This window comes from Scatophagus argus, chromosome 12 (genome assembly GCF_020382885.2).
Source record: "Scatophagus argus isolate fScaArg1 chromosome 12, fScaArg1.pri, whole genome shotgun sequence".
Classification (NCBI taxonomy): Eukaryota; Metazoa; Chordata; class Actinopteri; family Scatophagidae; genus Scatophagus; species Scatophagus argus.
This window is the reverse complement of record NC_058504.1, coordinates 10,632,901-10,659,951: the sequence shown is the minus strand read 5'-3', so window position 1 is coordinate 10,659,951 and position 27,051 is coordinate 10,632,901. Positions and strand designations below refer to the sequence as shown.

General features: G+C 40.8%; 1 protein-coding gene across 3 annotated transcripts; it reads right to left on the bottom strand.

Moving 5' to 3' along the window:
- Positions 1-1,824: 1,824 nt before the first annotated feature.
- Positions 1,825-26,826, bottom strand: slc16a2 (solute carrier family 16 member 2). Of its 3 annotated transcripts, none has more exons than XR_006844821.1 (8): positions 25,656-26,823; positions 14,464-14,608; positions 13,115-13,613; positions 11,207-11,350; positions 9,185-9,413; positions 6,975-7,247; positions 6,673-6,863; positions 1,825-6,301 (listed from the first exon to the last, which is right to left on the bottom strand). XR_006844821.1 is itself a non-coding variant. In XM_046405428.1 (8 exons), the coding sequence occupies exons 2-7, from the start codon at positions 26,080-26,082 to the stop codon at positions 6,991-6,993; spliced, it is 1,701 nt and encodes a 566-aa protein (XP_046261384.1). In that variant the 5' UTR covers positions 26,083-26,116; positions 26,430-26,826; the 3' UTR covers positions 1,825-6,863; positions 6,975-6,990. The 3 variants fall into 3 exon arrangements, 2 of the variants coding, with proteins under 2 accessions (XP_046261384.1, XP_046261383.1); XM_046405428.1 differs by having other exon boundaries at positions 1,825-6,863; positions 25,656-26,116; positions 26,430-26,826; XM_046405427.1 differs by having other exon boundaries at positions 1,825-6,863.
- Between the last annotated feature and the right edge of the window lie 225 nt (positions 26,827-27,051).

Here is a 27,051-nt window from a genome sequence, read left to right as displayed (position 1 = left end):
TTTTATGTATACTTTGTGTGGCCTGTCGTACTTATGTTAACTCCCACATGTTCTCAGATTTGTTTGGGTTCTTTCTGTTTGCTTTGCTTTTTTCTTGGGTTATGAAAAAGATATGCTGCCATATTAACTAATAATAACAATCATTATTTTCAAGCTTTGTAAGAAGGTCTTTCTAAATAACACCCACTTAAAATAATTGCAGACCTCTTTTACAGCTGTATCCTGAAGGGTTTATTTTGCATTTTTTCTCTAAAGGCAACACGTACAGGCATACGTTATCATCTAAATTCAACAGAACTCATCGGTACTTCTCTGGGTCTTTATGGTCTCAGATTCTGGGGTACCTTGTGGATAGCCACATCCTGCAAGTAAATTCAATCATTATGTTTTACTCACAGAAAATGAGGTAGGAGGGACCCCTGATGGACATTCTACAGTCATACATTAGTTACTGCACTGACGCAGTGATTTTCTACACTTGTTTCTACAGAGACACCTAGTGGGTATCTGTTAGCTGTGTGGACACACAGACGTAGGCTACAGTCTACATCTATACAGCTTGTGCACGTCCATCTCATAGCTTTTATCTAAAGTGTGAAATAAGACATTAAATGAAAACCAGTTTCATAGCCCTTCAGCCACTCAGCTCCATGGTGATTTTTCACACTCTAATCCAAGACTGAATTTTGTGTAATTAGCTATGTCAGCTGATTATCTCGATTTATCTCCCAGAATAAAACAGAAGTAAACTGCACAGATGCCTGTTCAATGGCCCACACTGTAAAAATATCCATCTTAAAATGTAAAGAATGTAAAGAATTACATAATTTTTGCATTTTTTTTTTTTTTAGATCAACAACAGTAGAAAGACATAAATTCTCCGATGTCCAAGGTAAAATCAAAATGCTTAAAAAGTCAGAAAGGTGTGTTTTTTTTCTTCTTCTTGTTCCTTCATTTGAAAGTTTGAACCTCACGGTGCAGAATGATGTACGTGCAGAGTGTGACACCAGAAATCTGTTTCACATTCATCTACTTAAAGTGTAAAAATTTGTGCAAAATTTTCACAAAATGTTTTGTGCATACAAAAGGGTTATGTAGAAACTTGAAGCATCCTGCGCACTTACACTGAGAATGGACTTTACAGTGATGTAGGAGACGTCTTGTGCCCATCAGTTAAACTTTGGAAATGAAAAACAATTACATATTCATAGACGCTTGGATGAAATAAGTGGAGAAGAAGCTGAAAAGACAACTGAAGAACAGTCATTAAGTAGAGTATTTTTATTCGCTCATAACTCATGGAGGATAATTCTTCATTCTGTTAATACTTATTTATCTAAAAGGGAAAAAACAGCCCTCGGCTCAGACAGAGTCAACAAGTGATTTATTCTTTGCCTAGCGATGTGTACACAATAGCTCACTGTATGTATATAAAGAACTCAGCTGTTTGCAACTGATTCAGTGAAGCGTGACCTTAAATGCCGCGCAGGATTGGCTGCCAGGCTGTGAGATAGCCTACTTTGGTCAAATAGGGTTATGGGGAGTCAAGCGAGGACTTAATGCCTGAATGAACGACCACGTTGCTGTGGTGATAATGAGCAGATCAAAGGTCTGAAGTCACATTCAGCACGTCCCTAAACTGCAGCAGAGTGTGGTGTTTTCTTACCGTTTGACTCGTGTCGTGATGACGTCTCCACGGCTTTGTGCATTGAAAGGGCACATGATCTCACATGACCGCATGGTGAGGACAACCTGAGCACCTTTACCGTGTCTGATGTGGAAGTGGAGCAACAAAACAAAAGAGACTGACAATTGCAGCATGGGTAGTTTTCATATTACATCTTTATTGTTGGTTTAATAAAAAAAAAAAAAATGTGCCTCTTCTGATACAGATTTAAAATTACTTTGACAAATACACAAAAATTCTATTATTTTCTCTAGCAGCGTGACTTAATTTCAGATCTTGCGGCATCACTGGACTTAGAAAATGAAAATTTTGTAAAATGACGAAAGCGGAAATGTGTTTTTATATGAAACAAGGTATAGCTTATATAGGGAGGACAGAGGCTGACAGCTTTAAGAAGAGGACAGGCAATAGAGGTTTAACTGCAGCAACCTTTTGTTTGTTAATGAAGGAATGTTTAGCAGAGCCCTGCACTGAAATATTATTCATATTTCAACATGTAAGGCTGTGGAAAGGCCTGGCCCAAGTGTTGCCCTGGGAACCATACAGAATGAGAATATATCACCAGAAAAAGTATTTATAGCTGTCAAAACACAATGCTTACAGTCAAGATAATGAGAAATAGTCATGAATAACACAGGGGTCTGACAACATAAGGAGCATATAAAGGTTTACACATTATTCAGGTGTGACTAAAAACGAAAATACAAAATAAACTGTGAAAACGTATTCTTGATGAAAATGGTACAAGAGCTTCAGCTATCCAGTTTTTCATGTTGTTTGTATGGTTTCGGACTGAGGAAAAGCAGTTAAACAGTAAGCAGAGATTGAGGTCAGAGGAGCAGAGAAATGGCACATTTGCAGAGCTGAATAACAAGCCTCCATGTTGCAATAGTTTGGATGGACTTCAAGTCAGGTGGGGGGGTGGGGGGTGGGGGGGGGGGGGGGGGGGTTCTGCGAGAGGTAAACGTCTAATGATGTTGGACCGAGAGGCCAGGTTCTGTTCTCTTGCCAACTGGCCGATAGAAACCAGCAGTTAATTCAGCCAAATGCTAAATGAAATGAAGACAGCGATGAATAAAAACTGAGTAAACAAGTGAATATGACCCATTAGTTGGCAATTCATGCAACATAAACATGATTTTTGTTCTTATGACCTGCGTTGCACTAACTTTAGAAGAATTTCACAACCCAGAAATCAAATAGAGCCTAGCCAGCTTCACTTTGTCACGTGTTAGGCAGTTTGATATCAGCCTGTTCTTACTTATGTGCCACATGTGCCACTCTGTAACTCTTACCTGAATAACATGTGCCCCAGGATAGCACGAGTAGAGAAAGAAAAGCAAGCACAGGAAAGAAATGTTAAGTTATCACCGTTTTGACTGTCAGGCGAAGTGGCTAAACCCAGTAAAACATGTGGTTTTTTGACTTAGAAAAAGGGCTCTACTGTGGGTTTAGCTGGTCCACAAACTGGTGTAGGCTACAGCTCTGGGTGCTACAGGAGACAAATGCTTGACAAACTTGGGAATCCAAGTAAACACCATCCCATAGAGACTGATGTGTATGGAGGGCGAAATGGGCAGAGGGAGTGGACCATGAGCCCAGCGATGCTGCATAGACGAAAGAGACTTTGTCAAGCTAAACACTGGTTCACATCACGCAACCATCCAGCTGTACTGTGTCATTGTTCATTCATTCAGCTCCTTCACTTCGATATATTATTTCAAATCTGAACAGATACAGCAACTCGACACTTCTGTCTTTTTCCAGTAGTCATTTAAATGTATCACCAAAGACACCAACAAACAAAAAAATAATTATCAAAAACAAACTAACACAACAATGGTTAATCAAAAACCATTACAAAGTATATAAAGTACATGTGCTGATACATAAGTGTTCTAATTAAAAAGGAGCACTCAAGTGCTTCTGAGCAGACACCAAGTAAGTCAGAGTCGGGTGAAATCAAGCAAGGAGGCTGTTAGGACAGATCCAGGATTGACAATACATGTAACCATACTGACTACAAAAAAGAAAAATAATTATCTAATAATTAATAATGATCCGGAAAAACTCACTATACAAGCTTGGCTCTTATGTCTCGAATCTAGCAACTCAAATCTGGTTCTGGTGTACCAAAGCTGTTCAGTAACTTTAAGGTGGATACATTTTCAAAACGCCGTAACTCACGTCTTGTTTTTTTACTCTGCGTTGCTTCTTCAAAAATTAACAGAGTTCACATTAACCCACAGTAACCACCCACCCACCCAAAAAAAACAAAACAAAACAAAAAAACAAAAACAAAACAAAAATAAAAACCCACACACTCACAAAGACTAAACAACTCAAATAAAATTTTTGAGACAAATATGTTTATATTGTGCGTAGAAGCACAATCAGCCTTTTGCAGCCATTGTTAACCAAAAGGCTGAGGCTCCAATATGGTTGTCAGAGTTTAAGTCCTCTGTAGTAGTTTTTATTCAAATTGTGGGACTTCAGTTACATGATACATAACACTCACCACTAGTGCAACTTGAATTACATCTTTTCTGCAGCCTTCATAACACACACAAAAAAATAAACAAATTTCACAGTAAATCTTAGTTAATAATAGTCAAGAGGGCATTGATTCGTTTAAATGAAACACTTCTGAAAGCCATCACTGAACAATTAGGCACTTTGAAAGTGATGAAGAGATGTTTCCTTGATTTTTTTTAAGATAAAGCTGTTTCCAGTCAAATTACTGTGAGGGAGCTCCACGTTCAGGTGCTTGTGGTTTTGTTTCCTTTGGATGTTAATGAATGAATTTCGAAATTGAACTCAAAGTTAGCTAGTTAGCTTACATGGCTGGTACGTGACAAAATTCACTCGGCCCAAAATGTAACACGACCTCAGTCAAACTAGAGGCCTATCTTTTTGCTTTACAATATGATTTAACCATTATATGGCTCTCCACTGCTTATAGTTTAATGTCTCTTTTGTCTTTAGTTAAAAATATTCAGCATACAACTGCATTCTTCAATTACAAACAGAGAAACAAGGCTGTGATAAAGAGAGATAGTGTGTAGGTGGAGGTAAGAGGGAGCAGAACGGTAAAGATTAAAAACAAATGTATATGAAGGCAAAATAAGGAGGAAGGATAAATCAGCTGTTAAATTACAGGGAATAGAAGTTTGACATTTCCATAGTTTTATGGTGCCTAAAAAGACCTTAATTATGTTTTGGAGGATGGAAGGTTGATTGAAGACAGTTGTTTGGCAGCTTTGCGGTTCTGAAAACGGTTCCAGTACAGAGAACAGAGACACTATAAGGTAATGATGAACGTGAACAGGATCCACTGGATTTCTGGGTATTGTTTGATTAGTGAGGTATATGTGTATATTTCCTATTCAGAACTGTTTGTCCTATAGCATCACCCTACCTCCCCTCCAAAAAAACTACACTCAGCAGTGAGGTCTGTGCAGCTTTCAGGCTTGAAAACGTTGTAACACAGAAACAGACTGAAAATTGACATTTAAAGCAAAGAGGGGGTTGGACAGAAAGGAACACAACCTGACCACGAGAGCACTGTCTTCCTTACCGTGTACCAATTACCCTCTCTGTTTCTCAGTCATGTATACAACCAGAGTGTAACTTAAACAGTGAATTATTGCAGCTGTACTTCACATCTGTTCATTTAAGTTCATTGTTCAAGACAACTTGTAATCTACAAGCACAGAGGTAAGTGGTCCAAAATGTTCATGAAACATAGCAACTGCAAGCTGTCCTCTTGAGGGAACACAGTGAGTGACGCTCTCATGACACGGAGCTAAACAAAAGCAGCAATTTAATTGGATCATCTGTGAGATGGTCTGATGAGGGCTCAGGCCATTTGGCAGTTTCAATATCAGTAGTCCCCTCTCAACGTAGCAGTTTCATATTAAGTAACTGCCCCTGCTATCAAAAACATAAGTGCAGTGCACAGAACAAAATGCAAGATGACGAAACCTGATGCTATCACCAGCTGTCAGTCTCCCTTTAGAACTGCATGAGTCCGACTCTTTCCACCTAAACAAGTATACAGTGTGCACACTGAAACTGAAATCAGTGAACTATCAGAAACTATTCTGAATTATTGTTACAAAGCTGTAACAAACACAGTTTGTGCAGATTTGTCTAGCACCCTGGTAAAACTTTGAAAGGCTGATAAGAGCTGTGGATTTCAATGACTGAAAAAGACAAAAGCTGAAATTTAAGGCTGTACAGACTCATGAGAAGCTTTTGTATCGACTGTAGTGTTAAGTTCTATAAATTCAGGCACCACCCTTCACCCCTACTGGCTTTGACTGCATACGTTAGCTCGCAAAGACGTTGACTTGTATTAAAACTGTGAAAAAAAAAAAAACTAAACGTAACAATACACGGTTCATGGCATACAAATGAGTGAAATCAGCACCTGCTACAATCACACGTCTGTCTCCCATGCAGGCAGACTGGTAGAGAAGTTGAAGTCATGTTGCTGAAGTTTTTTGGACCCTGGGTGTGAGTTCAGTGTGCGTTGTGATTTGAGGTGATTGTTTCTGGTGGCTGAACTGTCTGTCACCTCCTGTGACATTTACCACGGATGTGTGTGTTTCTCTGTCACAGCAGTAAACAGAACAGAAAAAAGAAAACCTGTAAAGGTGACGTTACAAAAGTTACAAAAACTAAACTTAAACTCATTGTGTTAAAAAACTAGATGCAATGAGGTACTACATCTACAAAGTCTGAACCTATCCCTTCATTAATTCTTACTTTATATATGCCTCTCTGTTAATATGCAATCTAAAAATAAAGCATAGTATTTTTCACATCTTCAAAAAGCCAAGCTAGCGAGATAAAGGCTGTGAAATCGGGAACTGCCAGCTAAAATCTCTTCATTTCTTTCCTCTTAGAGGGATGTGTTACTACAGAGTCCCCACGGAATGAAACAATCCTAGCGGAGACTGTGTTGTGCTTATCCTCCTTACACATGTCCATCATCCTATGCCGAAGTGCACCTTTCATCTGCGAAGAAGATTTTTCCTCCACATGAAAATAACCGCCAATGAAAGTCCAGGAAGGTGAGAGGGTTAAAGGTAACAGGAAGTCCATGGTTGAGAGATCTTTTTGGCAGGAGGGCAATCTAAGGATGAGAAAAAGGTGCTGGTGGGCTGAATCCCTGCAGAAAACCCAAAGGAAGGTAATGTATGAGAAGAAATATGTGTGCATTTACATAGTTCCTGTCGTAATTAAATTACAAATTCTTAACATATACATGAATACATAAAACCTTTGTAGAGTGCAACTTAGATGTGCGTCTCTACGTCAGTGTAGCCAGGAAGGATGTCTCCGTTGGAGCAGCTCTTGGGCTCGCCTGCTGGTTGGCCAGAAGGCAGCATGTGGGTGGTTGTGGAGATCTCCTCTGGTGATGCCGTGGCATTTCCTTGCTGGAGCCTGCGGTGTATCAGGGGCACAAAGAACAGCACCACGCCCCCCACCATAGGAGGCACCCCAGCTAAGGAAAAGGCCACCATGTAGTTTCCAAAGTAGTCATGTAGGAGACCTGGGCAGCGGGGACAGGGGGGACAGAGTTCATGTTATTAATGACCGATTAGGTGGGCAGACATCAAAGAGAAAGATGCTCTTGGGTTAGGGCACTGGGAGCACTGGATTGATTGAGTGCCTGGGGGATGGGAGCAAAGAGACTGAGAAAGCTATATTTAATGAAATAGTTCACCATTTTGGGAAATACACATATTTACTTTCTTTGGACAGTCAGTTGAGGAGATCAGTCCACTTTCATGTTTGCTAAGCATGGAGCTGTGAGTTAGACTACCTTAGTTTAAAGTCTGGTAGACGGAAGCAACTACTAGCAAAAGGTGCTAATAAGCGTAGCTTTGAAGTTTGTAGCCAACCAACTTCTATGTTTAAATACCAAGCTAAGCAGGTGGAATCAATTTTATGATGTGGCTCTGGAAGAAAAAGCAAATTGGCATATTTTCCAAAAACATTCACCTATTCCTCTGCAAAAGTGTTGTAACCTCAGCTGCAAATCTTGTTTAGCAGACCTCTTGTGGTTTATCATCTCATGTGACATTGCCAGGACTGAGTGTCATGGAATTTCCTGGGATTTGGCTGGCAACTGTTTGGCTCATTAATGCACTATAGCGTGTTTTAACTATAAGTAAATGGTTAATGGACTATGTTTCTGTATGTAGACCGTAGGGGTTGGGATCGAACAACTGACTTTATGATTATTGGATGACTCCACCTCTTGAGCTATATCTGCCACACAAGACGTGGCCTCAGGAATTCTCTAATATATTTCAATTTGATTTGAGTTTATCCTCACGTCAGGGGAAGTCATGTGAGCTAAAACAAACCAATTACACAGTGACAGAGCAAGGTCAAAAAGTTTAGCATGCTGCACTGTACTGCATGTTGATTTACCACTGAGCTTGTGACATGACGGCAGAGCGACGGGTGCTAACTTGCATTGTTACACCGTATACATTCTTGATCATGAACTGTACAGACCGTGCTGAACAAATATGCTCACACAGTGATAATTTCATTCCAATTTTGAGGAGCTGAGCTGTCTAGTATTTGATACATCAACTACAAGTTTTGTTTAACTACAATGGATGATTGCAATCTGCAATCTGCAATCTGTGGTTCGTCAAAGGATAAACCACATGCCACTGTACTGTACTTTATGTCTGGAAAGACAGACATAAATTGAGCAGGAATTATAGCGAACAACAAACATTTTTTTCTTGTCCACACTATTAAAATTGACATTTCCCACACCCCAGGTGATATCTTCAAATTGTTTGCTTTTGTTCAGCAGTTCAGAATCGTTTCAGATTAATTTTCTATTGGTGGACAAACAGCTCTAGTATACTATATCACCAAGTTTATTGTCTTTGGATAAGGTCTTTATAAACACCTGCATATTGCTCTCTCCAAAAATGTAATCCAAAGTCTAAAACAGATATCAGCATGTAAAAATGATCTGTTTACATGAACTCTACAGCTTGAGAACTTGTTTTGAACAAATACATGAACTATTAATTACACTTTCCAGAATCTGCGAGCGTTTTATAGTGAAAGCAGTCCAGTAACAATAAGTGTTGTATCTGAAAGAGGATGGCAGGAGAGAGCAAGAGTGTTCAAAGTGATGTTCTGCCCTCTGTGTACTTCTACATGCCCCTCAAAGAGCTGGAGCAGATAATGGCAGAGAGGGGAGGAAGAGGAGACATAAAGGGAGCTAAGTACTGCCTGAATGTGCTTTTTTTTCTGGCAGACAAACCTCATCAGAGCCTGCAGTTGGCCACCAGCCCAAACCTCTCTCGAGGGAATTTGCTTTACAGTCCATCCTGACATATATTTGTCTTGCCTCCCCTATACTCCCTACATTTGTTCTATGCTTACTCTGCTAATATTATTCAACTTGTTGTGTCTTTCAAAGTAAAAAAAAAAAAAGAGCACTCTTTTCACCAGCAATAGGTGGACCCGCTGTCATGGGAAGAGCCATAAGGCCTAGAAGGTAGCCAATGGCCTGCGAGGCTTGCATGGGTCCGACCAGCTCGAACGCTATGGGGGCCATCACGGTGAGGAAGCAGCCATCGCACAGTCCCACGCACACGCACACGACCACCAGCCCCTCGAACACCGTGCACTGAGGAATCATTATGGACATCAGGCCCAGAGTCACGAAGGACACCACCTGAAAGACACGGCAAGAACATATTACATAACAAGTTTCAAGTCTCTTTGTTATTTCTACTGGTAAAGGTCATGGCTGCCTTTTTCATGGGCCATAGCTGCAGCAGGCGTTGGCTCGTTCTGGTATTTGATTTCTTTAGCACTAACAGGACTAATGGCATTAGGCCAAGAGAGAATATACACACAGTTTTTTGCTAGGTCATTTTCTACCCTTGTTGTTGCTAAAAAAAAAATAAATGAATAAAAAAGTGAAAATGTAATAAGGATGTGAACTGCTAGCTAGTTAGCTACACAGAGGGGGATCTGAAGTGTAGGAAAAAAATCAGAATATTAACAGTGCTGATATTTTCACATTCCTGTAGCTGCCATTTTCCAAAAAATTTAGAAAAAAAAAGTTAGCTTGAGCTCGCAGGGGCTGGTACTACCACCATGTATGTAGATCTCATAGCTAAGCTAAAGGAATATAAAGAACATAAATTTTTAGATTCTCAGTCACATCATCTGAGTGTTTGTTAGCTGCTGCCTGGCTGGGGTTCAGAGCAGGTTGTCCACTTATCAGAGGGTTGGTGGTTCAATCCCTGGCCCATCCGGTCTGCATGTCGAAATTGCTCCCAATCCTGCGTCTTGTGTGTGTGAATGTCTGCGCATGTTAAGATAATTTCTTCTGATGGATAGAAGGCCATGCTGTCATTATGCGAAAGTGTGTGTAAATGGGTGAATGCGTCAGCGGAGTAAAAGCGTTTTGAGTTGTCAGTACGACTGGAAAAGTCCTATATAAGTACAATCCATTTACTCTGGCATTACACCAAGCTCCTTAAAGCCGTTTCCTGAGAACCATTCATTGTTACCACATTGTGCAAGGGACTCGGCCTTAAAAATACAGTGTGTTCAACTCTGGATGAAAGAAAGAACAGGCCTTTCCACAGATAAAAGACTCCCTCACAGCCAGTGGGTTTCTTTATTGTGAGCAACATGCTGTAAACACAATCTCCTTTTCAGTGGAAAACATTATCTCTTCTCAATCTAGATGTCCAGTAGTGTCAAAGGAGCACTGGAACCACACACTGTTGAGTTTAATAAGATGCAGATTTGTGTATTTTCAGCATGCATGTCACATCATTTCAAGGTTTTTAATTTTTAATTCTTCCGTTCTTTAATTCAGCCTAAGACTCTGACTGATCCCTCTGCTGAGTAACTCCATGCAGACGGAGTGTGGTCGCTCTGGACGCAGCCAGTCGATTATCTGTGTTTGCATTCAGCAGGAAGCATACATCATGTACCAGCATAAAATGAGAAACCCTGTTTATATTCACCTCCAACTACTCTGAACCGCTGTGCCTTTCTCCCTTCCATTTTCTCAGAACTGAATCATCCATAACCATTATCCAGGCAGGTCCATCAGGTACATCTGAAAGCTTCTTTTTACTCTAGTAGTGGAAGTGTGTGCATGTCATGTTTATATTGAGCCTAATAAGCCATTAAAGACATTTAATCACTCAGACTGTGAGTAAAAAACATCACATTTTCAGCCTAGTGACACTGCAAAACCCCATGGGTTCTTGAGGGCGTACCAGGGGGTCCCCAGCAAAATGGGAATAATTTGTTTTCATTATGATTCCATCCAGAAGCAGCACAAAGAAGACTTCATATTATAAAACTTCTAAAAACAAAATTCACATCAGATGGGGGACCCCGAGCTAAAACTTTTAAAAACTGTGGTTTAATTTGTGTGAGTTTAAGGGACCCTGACATGACGAAGTGGACTTCATTTTACGCCATCATACATTTCCTCACCTGCATGTAGATCTTTTGAAGACCGGGAATGAGGTCACCGATCTTGCCAAAAGCAAGGCGTCCCACGCCAGATGAGGCTCCTATGCAAACAAGGAGCACCCATTCCTTCTGGGTGTCCTTGAACTGCTCCTTCACAAAGTTAATCTGAGACACAGAAAGAACAAAAGGCAAAGCGCTGTGTCAGATTTGGATGTGTTGTCGGTGGATTAAAGTGATGGTACTGCATAACAAATTTAGCAGAAGAACATTTTCATATGTTTTTGTGCTCCATGCCTAAGAAGTCAATGAACTGAGCAAATGGGTGTGCATTTGGTGGAGTGGAGGAATTGTCCACCCATTACCCTGAAACTAAGGTCTTACAACAATAAAACATCTTCATCCACAGACCTCTGGAACAGCATGACAGGAAGACCCACAGTATATAGGTCAGACCCTCCCACTCCCCTCAGCCCTGACCCCTCAAATCTGATTCAAAACATTAAACTGCCCTCTGAAGTCTTTCCTGAACAAGCTGGTCCTTGTGAAATATTTGCTCTGCTTTGAAGGGCTCTACATTCATCAATGGCCATAGGATAGGAATGTTTAGGGATACAGAGAGGCCATACAGGAGAGGTTTCCTGAGGTGGTCAAGCCAATACAAAGGCCGGGGCTGTGTTTACATCTGGGCCTGGGCCTGAAACAACAGGCCTGACAGAGGGAGGCCGGAGCTGGAACATCCGACATCTGGATAGAGGGAGATCAACTTCACAGCTCCACATAGCAGCTTTACACTTCATCCTCATCCTTCACTATTTCACGATCTCACACCAAAGTTGGCCAAAGGTCATGGGAAGTCTTTGCAAACATAATCTAAATTTTGGGTTCCACTAATCATGGAATATAAAATTAGTATACTTTAACTTGGGAGTGATATGACTTCCTTTGTCATCTTGATGTCCAACAGAAATCACATTTAGTAATCCATTTGTGCAGTCAGTGTCAGTGTTACTTTACACATACTGTCAATTGTATTTTGGGGAAGTATCAGAAATACTCCTTTTCCTCAAGGGGTGTGTCTGTGTTTGACAGCAGGCCAAACCCCAGCAGGGAAACAAGACACAAAGTAAACAAACTTTAGCTGTAGTTTACAAATCATGGGCAGCTAGTTTGTTCTTGGCAGCAGTAAAAGTAAGAACCAAACAGTATCTACACAGACTTAAATGACATTTGCAGGTATGTTTACATGCTGTTTAATGTGCTGCAGATGAAAAGCTAATTGGCTACCAAGCCTGCAGACTGATGTTAGCGGTGCAAAACAAGGCACGTGTTAGTACTTGTAAATCAGATAAGCTTAGCATGTACATACTAAGCCTTAGCAGGAAAGCTAATCTGGGTTGTTTTCACAGTCTGTGGTTCATGTGTAGCAGCCTGCCAACTGGCTAGTTGGTTTATTCAGTGTGACCGTCTACCTATGCAGAAGGAGTAAAGCTTTATGCAAAAATGATTTAAAATGGATAGACATCAATCACATAATGGCATAACTTTAACTCATGGATGTCATAATGCTGTTTCTATAACCCCCTAATATCAATATCAATAAAAGGTCAGGATTCAGGATTCAAGGTCAGCCACATGCCAAAAATACTCAAGAACATTACAGTATGTATTCCACATTAGGTTAACTGTTAGCACACTGAGATAAATGGAGGACTGTTAGGTATGCAATATGTTAAGTATCAAATATAAACAGCCTTCCATTAACATCTAACAAACATAAACAAAGTGCTGTATGTTAGGCATTTGGAAGACAGAAGACATTTTTTCAAAACAATTTTACAGTCTTGAGTTTAGATTTAGACAATTTAAAATAGGAGCAAACACACAACATGCACTTACAATCTGACTACTAACATGCCTTTATGTTCTTACCAGATGGACATATGGCACAAAGTAGCCCAGTGTAGCTGTGGCTACTCCAAACGCCCACACCCGGTATGTCACGATGTGAAAAACACGCAGATTGAAGTACTTCCTGACCCCACCCAGGGCCCTGCTCCACCTGCTGCCCCCCTGATCAGTGGCCCCTGGCTGGGTTTGGGGATTGCCAGGGTCAGGACCCATACCTGGGGGTCCCATGCCTCCTCCAGCAGGCAGTAAAGGTTTGAACAGCAGTGCCAGCAGACTCTGGACCAGCATGAAGAGGCTGAGGATCTGAAAGGTCCTGCTGAGGCCCAGAGGCTCCACCACCTTCTTGAGGAAAACTGGGAGGCCGATGGAAAAGAGGCTGGCACCGGCCGTCACCACACCATTGGCTAGGCCCAGGCGCTGGCGGAAGTAGTGACCGAGGATGACCAACGAAGGCTGGAAGGCGAAGGAGCAACCGCAGCCAAACAGTATGCCATATGTGAAATAGCGAAGGCTCAAAGAGCTACAGTAGAAAAAAAAAATTATTTGACCATTTGTTTTGCTGTAACTTAAACATATGTATAAACTGACTAAACAAGCAAGCAAAAAGTAATTCTTATTTAGGAAAGGGCATGCAGTTAAACAAAATAATATTTATATTTTGTTATTATGTATAATTTGGATTTTGCGGATGTTGAATATCTGTTTGATATCTCATTGCCATTTTAAATTTGCAGTGTTTCCTACTTTGTACTGCAAAAGTTGCACAACAATTTCCACGGAGAGAAACAAAGTTTCATCTTATCTTAAACCATCAAATGTTTTTTTTTTACATTGTTCACTTTTTGGCATCTAACTAAGTTTGTACTGTAGCATTATTTTCATTTTGGTGCAAGAAAGTGGAACATGGCCAAGGGTTCCCAAATAAGGACTAAATTTACTCTACGATACTGTAAGCACTGTAGCTGCCTGTGGGGAGCACAGTGTAATTCACACTCTTCTAACAATGTGAATGAAAAACTAGATCGATTACCAAGGTGTGACTCTGTTTCCTAATCTAAACAAAAGATAGTAGCTGGAAAAGCCTTACTTCATTTATACAACATGAACCAATATTTAAAATGCTCATTTTCAGTTATATTTTGACAAAGGACAAAGGCCATTTCCAGCTCTTGGACTGAGAAATACAGGAGGGATATAAAGGAGACTTTAAAGATTAATTAAATGGGGTTTCAAACACTTCAGGGTATTTATTTTTCAGAAAAACTGATTAACGATGGTTAACTCTGTAACTAAAATGTAATGGGAATACATCAGGGGCACAAACAGGAGCTACAACAAGAGATGTCTTTAAGAAATATACAGTAGCTTACTTTGCAAAGGATGAACTGAGCAGCCCTATAAAAGCCACCACTGCCCCGCTGACAGCCGTCTTCCTGCAGCCGAAGCGGTCTGTGAACATGCTGACCACAGGTGAACAGAAGAAGATCATGCCCATGGCGAGGGCCCCGACCCAGGCTGGACAGGAAACAGAAAGGAAAGGGAATTCATTGTCACAAACATGTGGACACCCAGTAATTGTATCTGTCACCTAAACTAAAAAAAACTTATACCCGCTTATACACCAAGCAAGGATTAAAGTTCCTGTGACATGAGAAGCACCATGTGCCGTAAATCAACGTACAATAAACATACAGGATACAGTGCCATGCAGTGCAACTGGCAAAACAATGAGGAAAGTCGGATTCCTTCTCCTGCATAGACACAATGTACAGACTCATTTTGTTATGTGTAATTTCCCTGCACTTTACACACTTCACACTTCAAACCCACATTATAGGCAGCTGAAATATTTGCCTCAAAGCAGCTTTGTCATGACTTGCACAGCCAATTAACTGTAGTGTACATAAGCCTCACTTGAAACTGAAAACAAGAAATAAAGATTGTTTGAGGACAAAGAGGAGAAAACAGAAAAAAAACTAATGAATGCTTCCTTTGTTACATCTTCATTTTTATGCACATAGACATCATTGTATGAAAATTAAAAAGGCATCACCGAGCAACAACAAGGCCATTACGCATGACTCGCTGCACTTGTATGCAAGTCATCAAGTCTGGCTTCATTTCTTTCATCGGCATCATCATCATTTCTTCATCTCTGACTATTTGTACATGTGTCACCTGTGATCTCGCTAACCAAAGGTTACCATGTGCTGTGTGTTGAAGTTTGTACTCACGCATGTCAAACTCATATTCGAAGAAGCTTTGAAGAACTGAAAGCATTTGCATGCACTAGTTTTTCCTGGAAATTTCTGTCTCCGTGTTACCCTCCTCCACCACCACCACCACATGATGTGATTTGCTATAAATATAGATTTATGTAACACTTTATTGTGCCTTCACTTACATCATGTACATCAAAAACATTCTGTAAGATTTCTCATGATGATTAAGCAGATCAAAAAGAGGATCAAAGTGGATAGGTCTGGCTTTTGCTGTAATATCCAACCAGTGTTAAAACGTAACAAATCGCAACCAATCCAACTGAGACACTGCGTGCCATGAAATAAAAACAAACAAATGTCTGGGTCGAGTCTCCCAGGGAGCAAAGGTAGCTTTAATGTCTACAGTGATGACTGAGTTGTGGGTCACACTCATCCAACAGCTCAATGGGAATGAGACCAGACAGAATGATAAACAGGTGGACAGACTGGTTTACCTGCTTACACACACGTACACACAAATGTTTAACATGAAACATGAGCTCTGTAACGCAATATAAACACAATGTCTTTGTTGTGGAGGCTGAACTAAACATTCTGTACTACACATGTGCAGTTTTTTTGTTTTTTTTTTTAAACAAAGATGTGGGCGATGTATGCAGTTTGTGTACCTTTTCAAGTTCCACATGCTTAAGTGAAAAAAAATCATGATTTGACAGATGAAAGTGTCCATGGGGATTGAGATGGGGGGGGAAAAAAAGAAATAAAAAATTGTGACAACTGACAGTGTTTACTTTGGCAAAGAAATCCACTTAAAAAAAAAACCTCAGTCGCCAACTGTGCAATCTTTCTGTGCACAATTCATTCTCCTAGCTGAACTTTATGATAAAACAAAAGGGCAAAGACAAGAATGATGAAGGAAAAGTGCTTTCCAATATGATTAGTGAACAGACTCGAACAGATGGGTCACATCATGATGAAAAACAATATGATGGAAAAAAGCATTAATGTAAAATAGAAGAAGCACTAAAATACAATAAAAAAGGGTCCAATTTGTCCAGTGTTGTGATACAATTTGTCACTGGGTCACATAACATGGAAGCTATCAAAAAAATGCATTTTTTTGGCACATTAGCATTCAAAATAGGTGGGCTACACAAGACCAATCTTGTATAATTTTCTATCATATTTTTCACTAACACGGGTGAGTCAGCATGAAAGAATTAAAAACAATACTCTGTCGAATATCAAACTTAAAACGAAAGTCACCAGGGGTTTCTTTAATCTAATATGTAGTTTACGCACAAAATGTTCAACTGACCTCGTTAGAGAGCTAACAAACACTTTCCTGAGGGGCTTAGCATGCTTCATACTTAATGCTTTTCAGATTGTCTCAAACCCTCTACAGTGCAACATTCCAAATCTGTTTTGGTGAAAATATGTGGCTCCTTAGCTGCTAAATGCTTCACTTTGTTCAGCAGCTAAGTGCTAATACAGAAGAGCTTTATTGCAAAATAACAGCTGCACGGAGTGGCCGAAAATGACACTGATGACAGTAATGAGAGCGATTCAAAACAGTATTGTTGCAGGCCATAAACCAAAGAAAGAACTGCAAGATGCTTAATGCTTCACAGACCTGAGGGAAACTGAAAAGATGGATTATAATTCTTTGTTGGTTTGTCCCTACAAGCAACCACTTTAGCATTAAATGTACATATTGTTCAGTAACTCCCAATTTTCCAATTACCAGTGCCTACCAGAGAGATCGAACTGTGCAGCGTAGGCCTTACAAAGCAAGCCTTTATAGGACTCAACCCATGAAAGGCTCCTGGGCCTGATGGCATACTATCATGGCTGCTGAAGGACCACACTGAAGATTTGGCCATTTAGATCTCACTAACATTGTGAACATTTTCTACATGCATGGAACACCTTCAGCTGCATGGAAGACTTTAAATGAGTGCCACATAACCAAAATTTCAAACCCCAGGACCTCTAGTGACTAGAGCCTCCTCTGATTACCATCATCAGGAATGACTCATTATAAATAAACTGATGCAAACAGTGATGTCTGAATGTAAATACGAGCATGCCTATCGCTTTTCGTCTAGCACCATAACTGCCCTTGTTAAAGGCACACATTTTTGTTTAGTCGCTATAGATGGAAAAACAGAAAACAATGATTAATGTGCACGCAAGCAGTAGCCTGACGGTTCACATTTAAAGAGAATTTCTGTGCGATGGTCTTCTGCTCTGTTCTCTCTTTTTTTTCTAATCACACATAGAGCTTTATAATAACCTGAATTAGCTTTTTATTTCATTCCTGGATAAGCACGGCACCGATAATCAAGGAGGGCTTTCTCTCCTGCTTGCAGTCTTAGTGTGGTTGCCTGCTCTTCTCTCTCCTCCTCTGAGGAAACACTAATGACAAATATGCAGAATAAGTACATAAAAGCACAATGACAAATAACTGGGATACTTCTTCTAATAGACTATCAATGTGCTCTCTCCACAGACTTGCCCATGGCAATGCGGAGAGAACAGAACAGACACTAGCCAGCTGTGGAGCTCCACGCCAGGGCACGCTCTGTGAGGACAGCCAAATTGGTTAAGATGGGCACCAAAAGAAAGCAGGCAGCACTGACTGCCGCTTTGGCTTTGGTCCTTGATAAGGTGGACCGTGCCCAGCTGCTGCGACATCTGGCCAACATGGAGCTGTGTCCTAGACTTTTAGCCTGGGTTCACCGCTACAGGACTGGAAGAAGGCAGAGGGTGATCTTACATCTGGGATCCCCTTAGGAGGCATACCTCTTCCTCCAACACGTCCTCTTGACAAGGGAATGGACACAGGTATGCCAAAGAAACTATCTTTTACACATCCAGTGCAGAACGAACAGGCTGAACGCAGCAACCCTGCCTACAGCAGTCACATTGTATAATAATATGATACAAAACTGAAGGGGGAAAAAGACTTTGGGGTTTGTATAGTGTTCCTGGGATGTGTTTACACATTGCTGGTATTATGACATTTTAAAATGTATGCATGGTTAAAAGTAAATAACATGCAAACATATAAGGAACTGAACATGAATAAACTGCAGCTTCAATTATGCATGCAAAGACGCGGAGCATACAGTCTGAAATACATCAAAAATTGCATGTATTCATAACCATAAAGGTTAACCACACAAAAAATTGCTGCGCTCAAACCTCCCTTAATTTGGGGTGTAGTCTTCTGTTGTCTAGAATTTCAGAGTTGTTGTCCAGAGCATCGCTATTAGATCGCTTTTGCCTTCAGTATTTCTCAAACTTTCCTATTTGTTTTTATTAATGTTTCAGTCACTTAAGACCTCTCAGTCTACCACCAGTTCAACTTTCTGTTCCATTACCACATTCCACATTGTCTGGAAGGACCAGTCACTCTCGACCACCCACTGTGGTGTCTCTCATCTGGACTCTGTATGCTCTATATGTATGCTGTTTCCACCAGTTGCTTGCACTTAAGATGTTCAAACTCAGAAGCCCACAGAGTTGTAAAATGTCAGTCTGGTTGGTCAGTCTGTGCTCTTTCCAGCTGTACTTTGGTATGTTGTGTGACTTCACTGCAGTACATAACAGATGCTGATTTGTAGAACAGGGCATCACATCGTTTCTCTAACCACAGAACAAAGTAGATAGAAAACAGCCATAAAAAATACATTTAAATTTTATTGATAGATCCAAGAAAATATGTCACAGTACTAGAAAATGCTAACTTATAATTTATCCACGACAGTTTAGATTTATTGCATTACAAGCAGGTATATGGTTCAAGTCATGCAAAAATGAAACACAAAATCCTATCAAACATATTTATTCTGTTTCTCAGTGGACTGTATAACCAATACCTGCATTCATTGAGACTAGAATGTGGAAATATGGAAATCTTGTTTGGATGCATTATCATTTGTTTAAGTCTTCAGTTTCTTCTAGCCTCAACAGGGAATGCATTTGTAGCTATGAAATTAGACAGTGACTGCATCTGCATTCTGCACATCTGGAAATTCACGTGATTATGGTGACTCTTCTTTTAAGATAGACTGTTTATATCAATATATGATATATGACGTTAGAGTTTTTGTTGTATCATAGCAATTAATCAGTCAGAAGTGTGTTTGGGACTTTTTTTTAGAATACTGTTTTAGTCTTTATTTTGGCTTTAACAATGATTAATAACAAAAAATAAATCTTAAGCAAATACATAAAATGGGCGAGGCCCGTTAGGACCCACCCATAGCACTGTGCCTGTAAGTGGCTACATTAATCAAGAATTCTGAAGCCTCAGCATACCAAGACATTGTGGACAAAGCTATGCTTCCAACTTTGTGGCAACAGTTTGGGAAGACCCTTTTCTATTCCAGCATGACTGTGTCCCAGTGCACAAAATAAGCTCCATAAAGACATGGTTGGATGAGTTTGGTGTGGAAGAACTTGACTGGCCCACACAGAGTCCTGACCTCAACCCCATCTAACCAGGCCTTTTGGTCCAACATCAGTGCCTGAACTCACAAATGCTCTACTGCATGAATGGGCAAAAATTCCCACAGAAAGCCTTCCCAGATGGGTGGAAGCTGTTAGAGCTGAAAAGCCATCTATGTATATGGAATCTGATGTCATTAAAGTCGCTGCTGGTGTAATGGTCAGGTGGCCCAACACTTTTGTCTATATAGTGTATATGTTAAGCATTCTACTATAAATGGAGCAGCTAAGAACATCAGGTGCAGTTCTAACTAATCAGCCCATCAGTAGAAGTAAGAGGATTTAACATTTCTAGATGCATGAAAGGCTTCAGAAAAAAGACCTGACGGCTCATTTCACCTCATTTCATTCAATTTCCCCTTACAATCAGATTTCCCCTCACAGTTATGTGCACATTCTCACCTCCAAGCATCCACTTCCCACTGCCCTGGCAAATGCAAAGTTCCGTGAATAGACTCAGTGGAGTGTATTCATTATATATGATTAGGTCTGAACACTTCCAAATAAAAGAAAAAGAAAAAAGCAAGCGAGGTGTGTGTGTGCGTACATGGTGAGGGTGTCTAACAAGCTTTCCTCTCTTTATTTGGCAGATGCAGTCTGACAAGCAGAGAGGCTGAGACACTCTATAGGACTGAATTATGTACATTTTTCAAGTATTTTGTCTAAAGAAGGAATTAAACCAAACCAAATACATTAGAGTAATGTAACATATCCGTATACATGCTTGAATATGTGTTTTCGGGGACTGACAATGCCATTTATGACTAATCTGTCGTAATTGAGTTCGTTATTTTAATAAACAACCTAGATACTAAACAGACTTCCTTTTCCATTGCTGCAACATCCAGTCATTCAGGTCCACTGACTCTTTTCAATACGACAGTCTTTTACTCGTTTACTCACATCAGTGATGGAATAATTACCTCTACAAATATAAAACGAAGCCAACCAGTCCACAGAAAGCTTACTAGCAGTAACTGCTACGGTGCAGTGACAAAGTGTTCAGATAGTGACAACGTTTTGTGAGTTGTGTTCGTCCTATTCAGCTTTTGAAATGAAGCAGTGAGGTTAAATTACCAACTTTCAGCTTTAATTGGATGGCGTTAACATTCCTATCAGACCACCATTGGAGGAATTACAGTTCATTAGTCTCCCATTCGAAAGGACAGAAAGTAAAGCAGGAAGTCCTTACAAAGACAACTGTTTATAGCAAGGGCTCTAGTAAATGCCAGTGCATAAATAAGAAAAGTATTTCTTGGACTTTGAGAGCATCAGCTCTTTAAATAAATCTTCATTTTAACCTCATATTCACTCTTCACTGTTTACTGTCTAGTAAATCTAGTGCCCAAAATAATCAAGAACACATCACTGTCCGAATGTTTTCTGACAACACAGCTCATGGCAAACACGAATTTCCTCAGACGCAAAAGGAAATATGCCAAGAGCAAGAGCATAACAATGGATATTGTGTTAGAAATTACCTTGGGTGCTCGCAGTTAAAATAACAATAGCCATACATATTTTTGTATCTGAAGTACAAGTCTAAAGATGTGGTACAGAAGCCCATTTCCTCAAGGCCACATTCAATGCCTAAGAAGATGTTGGACAGTGTGTTATTATATGACATATATAGTCATTTCAATTGGAGGACACAGAAACTAAAAGATATTTTAATACATTTTGTTGGAAAATAAAAAATGCCTATGTGGCACAGCACTGGTTAGCAGTATTGTAACAAAACACTTTATGATCAAAAGTACACACTAGCCAGATACCAGCGAAGAGTAGCAAATGACCACAGGATATTATAGATTTTCTTTTCATCTTTACCATAACCAAACAAGTAATTCAAACAAATACGTTTTCACTGGCATGCTCTTTGTGCTTAAGTTTCCCAGAAGATACTGTATATGGTATCTTCCAAACAACAGTCTGCAGCATTTACCTTGAATTTTCAATTAGCCTTTTAGCTCTTCTTTAAATCCTCACCAAGTCTTACTGGACAGTATTCTTCACCGCCAAGAAACGCAGCTTAACACCTTTTATGAGCACACAGCAAAGACAGACTTTTCATTTTTACAGACAGCAAGTCAAGCTAACTCAGCTGGTTTTAGCTAGCAGACAGCCAGCACAGATTGCACTGTAGCAAGTGCATGCCAAGAAGTAAAGAAGAACCCAGGTTTATTACTTTGTTGTCAGAGTCGTCTTTCTTGTGTTCAAAAAGCTATGTTGTAGCACCACCCTTATTAATTATCATATAGAACATCAGGTTTGGCTGCACAGTTTACAGAGAACTGCCGGTGGAAGACAAGTCATTTGAAGATGTGGAGGGAGCATTTTCAAACTGATCAGCCTCGGCCTGCGACTGTTCTGACAGCAGAAGTCTCTGATTTGTTTGCTTCTGATGTTTACTAGTTATATCATGTTCCAAACGACCAATATTTACTGCTGAGCAAACCTCTTGCACTGACCTGAGCAGTCATGCAAGGGGAGAGTATGGGTATATTTTGAATGTGTTTTACAGAGAGTGTACCGAGTCACATGTGAGTGTAGCAACAGAGCTCGACACTTCTGTCCGAACTGGCTCACGGACTTCAGTATATGACCTGCCTCTATCTCACACTGGTGAGGCCGAGCCTAAGTGACTCAGAGTGTGTGTTTCTCAAAAGTAAACACCATATTTTTCCATGTTTGCTTCTAGCTGTGAAAAGGATGATACTACTTATCACATCACTCCTTTGTATCATCGGAAAACAGAGAAAGCTTGCTTTCTTTTTCCATCACCGTTTCCATTTGCACCTTCTTGCACCAGAAAGCGTTAATTCAAGTGGTTAAAACAACCTCACATTCAACAACAACAGTCCTGATTATACATTTGCACCTGCCTATAAATGCATGGAGAGTTTGGAGACTAAACTGACCTAAACCCAATCACCTGCCCTCTGGAATGCCAAAAATGCCACAGTGCTCCTTGTTCTGCCAACCTGGTGTTCCCAGCTACCCTGGAGATGCTGGTGAAATCTGGGCCAGCAGAGCTACAGTACAGCACTACACAGAGCACAGCAGCATGCTAATGACTGGAGAAGTTTGCTTGTGACAGCACAGATACCAGTTTGAATCCTTGTTTACTGCATTGTTACTTGGTTTGTCAGCCACTACGTATCAACCTGAAGTTTGTATTCTGACCAAAACTACATTTTTATTTCACTGTTCATCTGAAGCCTGGAGAATCCCTGAGTTTCTCAGACAATTCAGCGGTTATAATGAGATATTGTCTTTTAAAGAACTACTAATTCAAAACAAACTGTTCATACAGGATACAATTCCCGTAAAGACACAAATGCCCTTGCGTTTGTGGTAAACACCTGCTAGATTATTGTTTGCCTACAGCTTCCATACAAAAAATGTTTAGAAGTGATACTGATTTTAGCTTAATACAAATGACTGCCAAGCCAGATAACAGAGAAAAGGGTTACACAAAGAGGACATATGAACAAACACACAACTTGACATTTCAAAACACAATTCTAGATACATCTCAGTCTGTCACTGCTACTGAAAGATTACTGCAGTTATTATGAGTGAACTACTACTAGCATATAATTTAGTGTGTGTCAGTGTTTAAGTGTGGCACAGAGCTGCTATTATCCTTCCATGTTCCCACTTACGCAGTTAAAAGACCGGTTTATGTACAAGACTTCGGGCCAGTGAGCCCGTTTGTGGCATGTGCGTATCAGTGTCTTTTCGACATTTAATGTAAAACACTTCTAATACCCAGATGGTGCTGTCACTGAGATTTATGGAGTGGTACAGATCACAGTCTTCCCATTAATCTGTTTCACACTATGAAACAGTCCAGTGAAAACTGAATCGCTCACTCGTCCCTTTCTTCCGCCCCTTCACACACTTTCCCAGTTTTGTGAAAAACAGTAACGCAGACTGAACTTCTCTGTCATATTCGGGGCACTGATGTTCAATCGCACACTCCCCACTGATTATACAAGCACCACAGTTTTTGTTTTTAATTTTGAAAGAATGTACTGTTGGAAACTTGCACTCCCATACACACCTTGACATACCAGCAGTTTTGTATCGCTGTGGCCCCAACAGGAGTGAAGCCTCTGACTGCGCCATGCTGTAATCACTGAGCGAAAACAACACCTTCTGCAACTCACAGCTCGTTCGCCTCTTCTTCATTACCTTCTTTTCCTTAAAAAAAATAAAAAATAGGCTGTTCTGATCCCCCACCTTGATACTTCTGAGCTATTTTGAAATATCTTGTTTGCAACTGAAGGCTTGATGAATACCCAAGCTTGGTATAAAAACCTAATGGTAATAATTTTGTCTTTTCTTGTCACCTCCTCTCCTTATCTTGTAGTTTGTTGCTTATGAAGTACTTTGACGTGTTGTTTTAAGATGTTCTACACATGTGAATTTAAAGTTTACTGAGTAGACAGTTGTGAATATTATACCACAGTTAAGCTGTTCCCCTTTGTTTTGTTCTGTTGCTGGGGGTAAAAGATCAGGACTCAGCACAGGTGCCATCTTAGTCCTTTCACATACAAGAACGGCCGAGATTCAATTACAACAAAGGGCTGGAGATCAAATCTTACACAGTGATTTCTCTACATAAGTAACTGTTTTTCAAGATGGTCAGAAAGGGTTGAATTTGTTCCAGGGAACAGTCTTAAAACCATAATCCCATCCCACATCCTGACCTTAACCTTTGCTGGTGATTATGGAACTTGACAGGAAGTTAAGAAAAATACCTAATCCTGTTACCTGCTGCTCCCTTCCTCACAAACAATTTCTTATCACTCAGATCTGGGCACACCATTTCACGGCTTCACCGTATAGAACAAGCAGATTCCTTGAACAGAAGGCTTATGCTTAAAGAAATCCCCATAATTTCTCATTTATTCTGTATTTGTTACAGGATTAGAAACCTAAAAACTCGAAGCACGCAGAGCAACAGACGGGTGAAAGTTGGCCTCATGCTGGTCTGGTCAAAAGCAACCTGATAAATGAATATCAGTCCCTGAAACAAAAGCACCATGTCATCTTTTAACTTTTCATATACTGTACGTGGCAGTAGCATCCAGTCCAGTCCAGTGAAAGGTAAGAACCAAAAAAGCAGTGCAATGATAGATGAAATATTGGATATTTCACATTTGTGGACTATTGAGGATTGCAGAAATCCTGAGTTTTCACAAGTCACAAGTTTGTTGACTCACACAGTACGTTCATGTGCTCACAGTCAGTTCACATGTCTGCAGCACATTTCAATGATACTCAGCCTTCAGCAAAGATGGCATCAGAGCTCGGCTTGTGACAATCTGAAATGGATTTGCAGCGGCCAGCTATTGGATTTAGTATAACGTTGGTGTTAATTTGTAATGAACACAATGTGCCTCTGAAATGCCTGTTATTCATTGAACATCGGTGATGATGCTTTTGGAAGCATGCAACGCAAGTGATGGTCAGACTGCAGAAATGCTCTGGTGAGGTACATATGTAACATAACACTACTGTGACCTTTACGTGCAGGGTGAACTCATCTGAACTCCGAGCTAATCCACATCCTTTTATTTAGACTGTTGCATGAGTGTGACACACTGACTACTGTACATAGTCACCAATACATCATAGACTACCTGGTGTTATCTAATTTGTTTGCATCATGCTGATATTCTTTCAAATCATAATAATCCGCTGAAGGTCCAACATCTACCCTTTAGACTGTAGCCAACCACAAATGTAGGACACCACATGATGTTTTGTTTCATCCCATCCAGGCCCACCTCAGGAGACCGTCTGGTACTCACCCACTTTGAACTGAGTGGTCTTGTCGTCCGGGTTTTCATACTCCTTGACCAGCATCAAATGCAGGATGCCGAAAGAGTTTTGAATCCCGAAGATCGACCCATTGCACCAGGTGGCTGCGAAAACCACCAGCCAGCCGTAACCTCCTTCTGGCGGGATGAATCCGCCTCCGTGGCCGTGCGTCTCCACCTGAACCCCCGCCTCGGATTCAGAAGCCGGGGAGAGGTGCGCTTTGCTGCCGGCCTCGACCATCTGCACGGCGCTGTCCTGCACTATTTTACTCTCGCTGCCAGCCGCCTGATCATCCTTTGTCTTGTCTTCTTCTTGGGGAGCATCTCTTTGCTCTATCTGAGGATCTGCAGCTGGCTGCTCCGTCCGGGAAAGTCCGCTGGACGGCTGCGCTTGACTGTCTAACCCGTTGATCCCCATGCTGTCTGCTCTGACGGAGACGTTACTGTGAACTCTAGGCGTACATGCATGAGATATAGGTCACTGACATAAGAGGACAATTTGAATAACAGATTTGATTGGCTATCTATAAAAATGTGCAGCACACACGCTCCTTTATTAACAGACAAGCCTCCTACACGCTTCTTGTAGCAGCCCAAGTCTGGCCGTCAACTTTAGCGAATAAACCCCAACCTGCACACGTTAAACGCATCATTCTGGTCAGAGATCTGTATTTTTCCAGGAAATAGCAGGCGCCGCCTATTTCTCATTTAAATGTAAGCCTGTGTTTCTAGGAAGAGCCTTCAGAGACTAAACAATGTATTTACTTTTGCTGCTTTCCCTTCTCGGTGCCAAATACGGATCATCAACCTGTGAAAACGTCCGCTCGACACCGTGTCGTCCTGTCACGCAGTCCGCACTCGGCACGCAACATCCCGCGCTGACAAAAGAAATTATCAGGCGGTCCTCTTCTTTCATCTGATATCTTTATTCAGTGTGAATGTAAAATAGGCAGGCCCGTGTGAGTCCCAGAGGCTGTCTCAGCTCCAAAGTGCCAACAGATCCGCGGCCGTCACTCAACATCTCGTCCCCGCCTCTCTTCCCCCGGGCGGATGATGGACGGTTGGAACCAATGGTTTGGCTTCCGAACAGTTACGGTAAAGCAGACGAACGTACACCTCGTGTTTCATCGGATTCACGTAAAGAGCCGAGTGGTTATCAACGAGACTTAAGCTCCTCGGACGGGACTGACGTGCTGAGGCGTTATTAACCGCGGATTCGGCCGTGTGTGTTTGGTTAGCAAAGGAAACGCTGTTCGCTCGCGACATTGACTTCATTATGACGTCGTTCAGATAGCCTACATGTTATACAGTTTCTCGACGTTGTTTGTATAAATGTAGAAAAGGACCGAAGTGCTGCATGTTGCCCATTAGGCCCATATGTCACTGG

What these genes read in the sequence shown, in the direction of transcription:
- slc16a2 (XM_046405428.1), bottom strand. Translation starts at nt 26,082, where the DNA reads ATGGGGATCAACGGGTTAGACAGTCAAGCGCAGCCGTCCAGCGGACTT. An exon ending in CTCAGTTCATCCTTTGCAAA is followed by an intron (nt 13,614 to 14,463) that starts GTAAGCTACTGT and finishes TTTCTACTGTAG; the next exon opens with CTCTTTGAGCCTTCGCTATT. An exon ending in AGCGGGTCCACCTATTGCTG is followed by an intron (nt 7,248 to 9,184) that starts GTGAAAAGAGTG and finishes CCCGCTGCCCAG; the next exon opens with GTCTCCTACATGACTACTTT.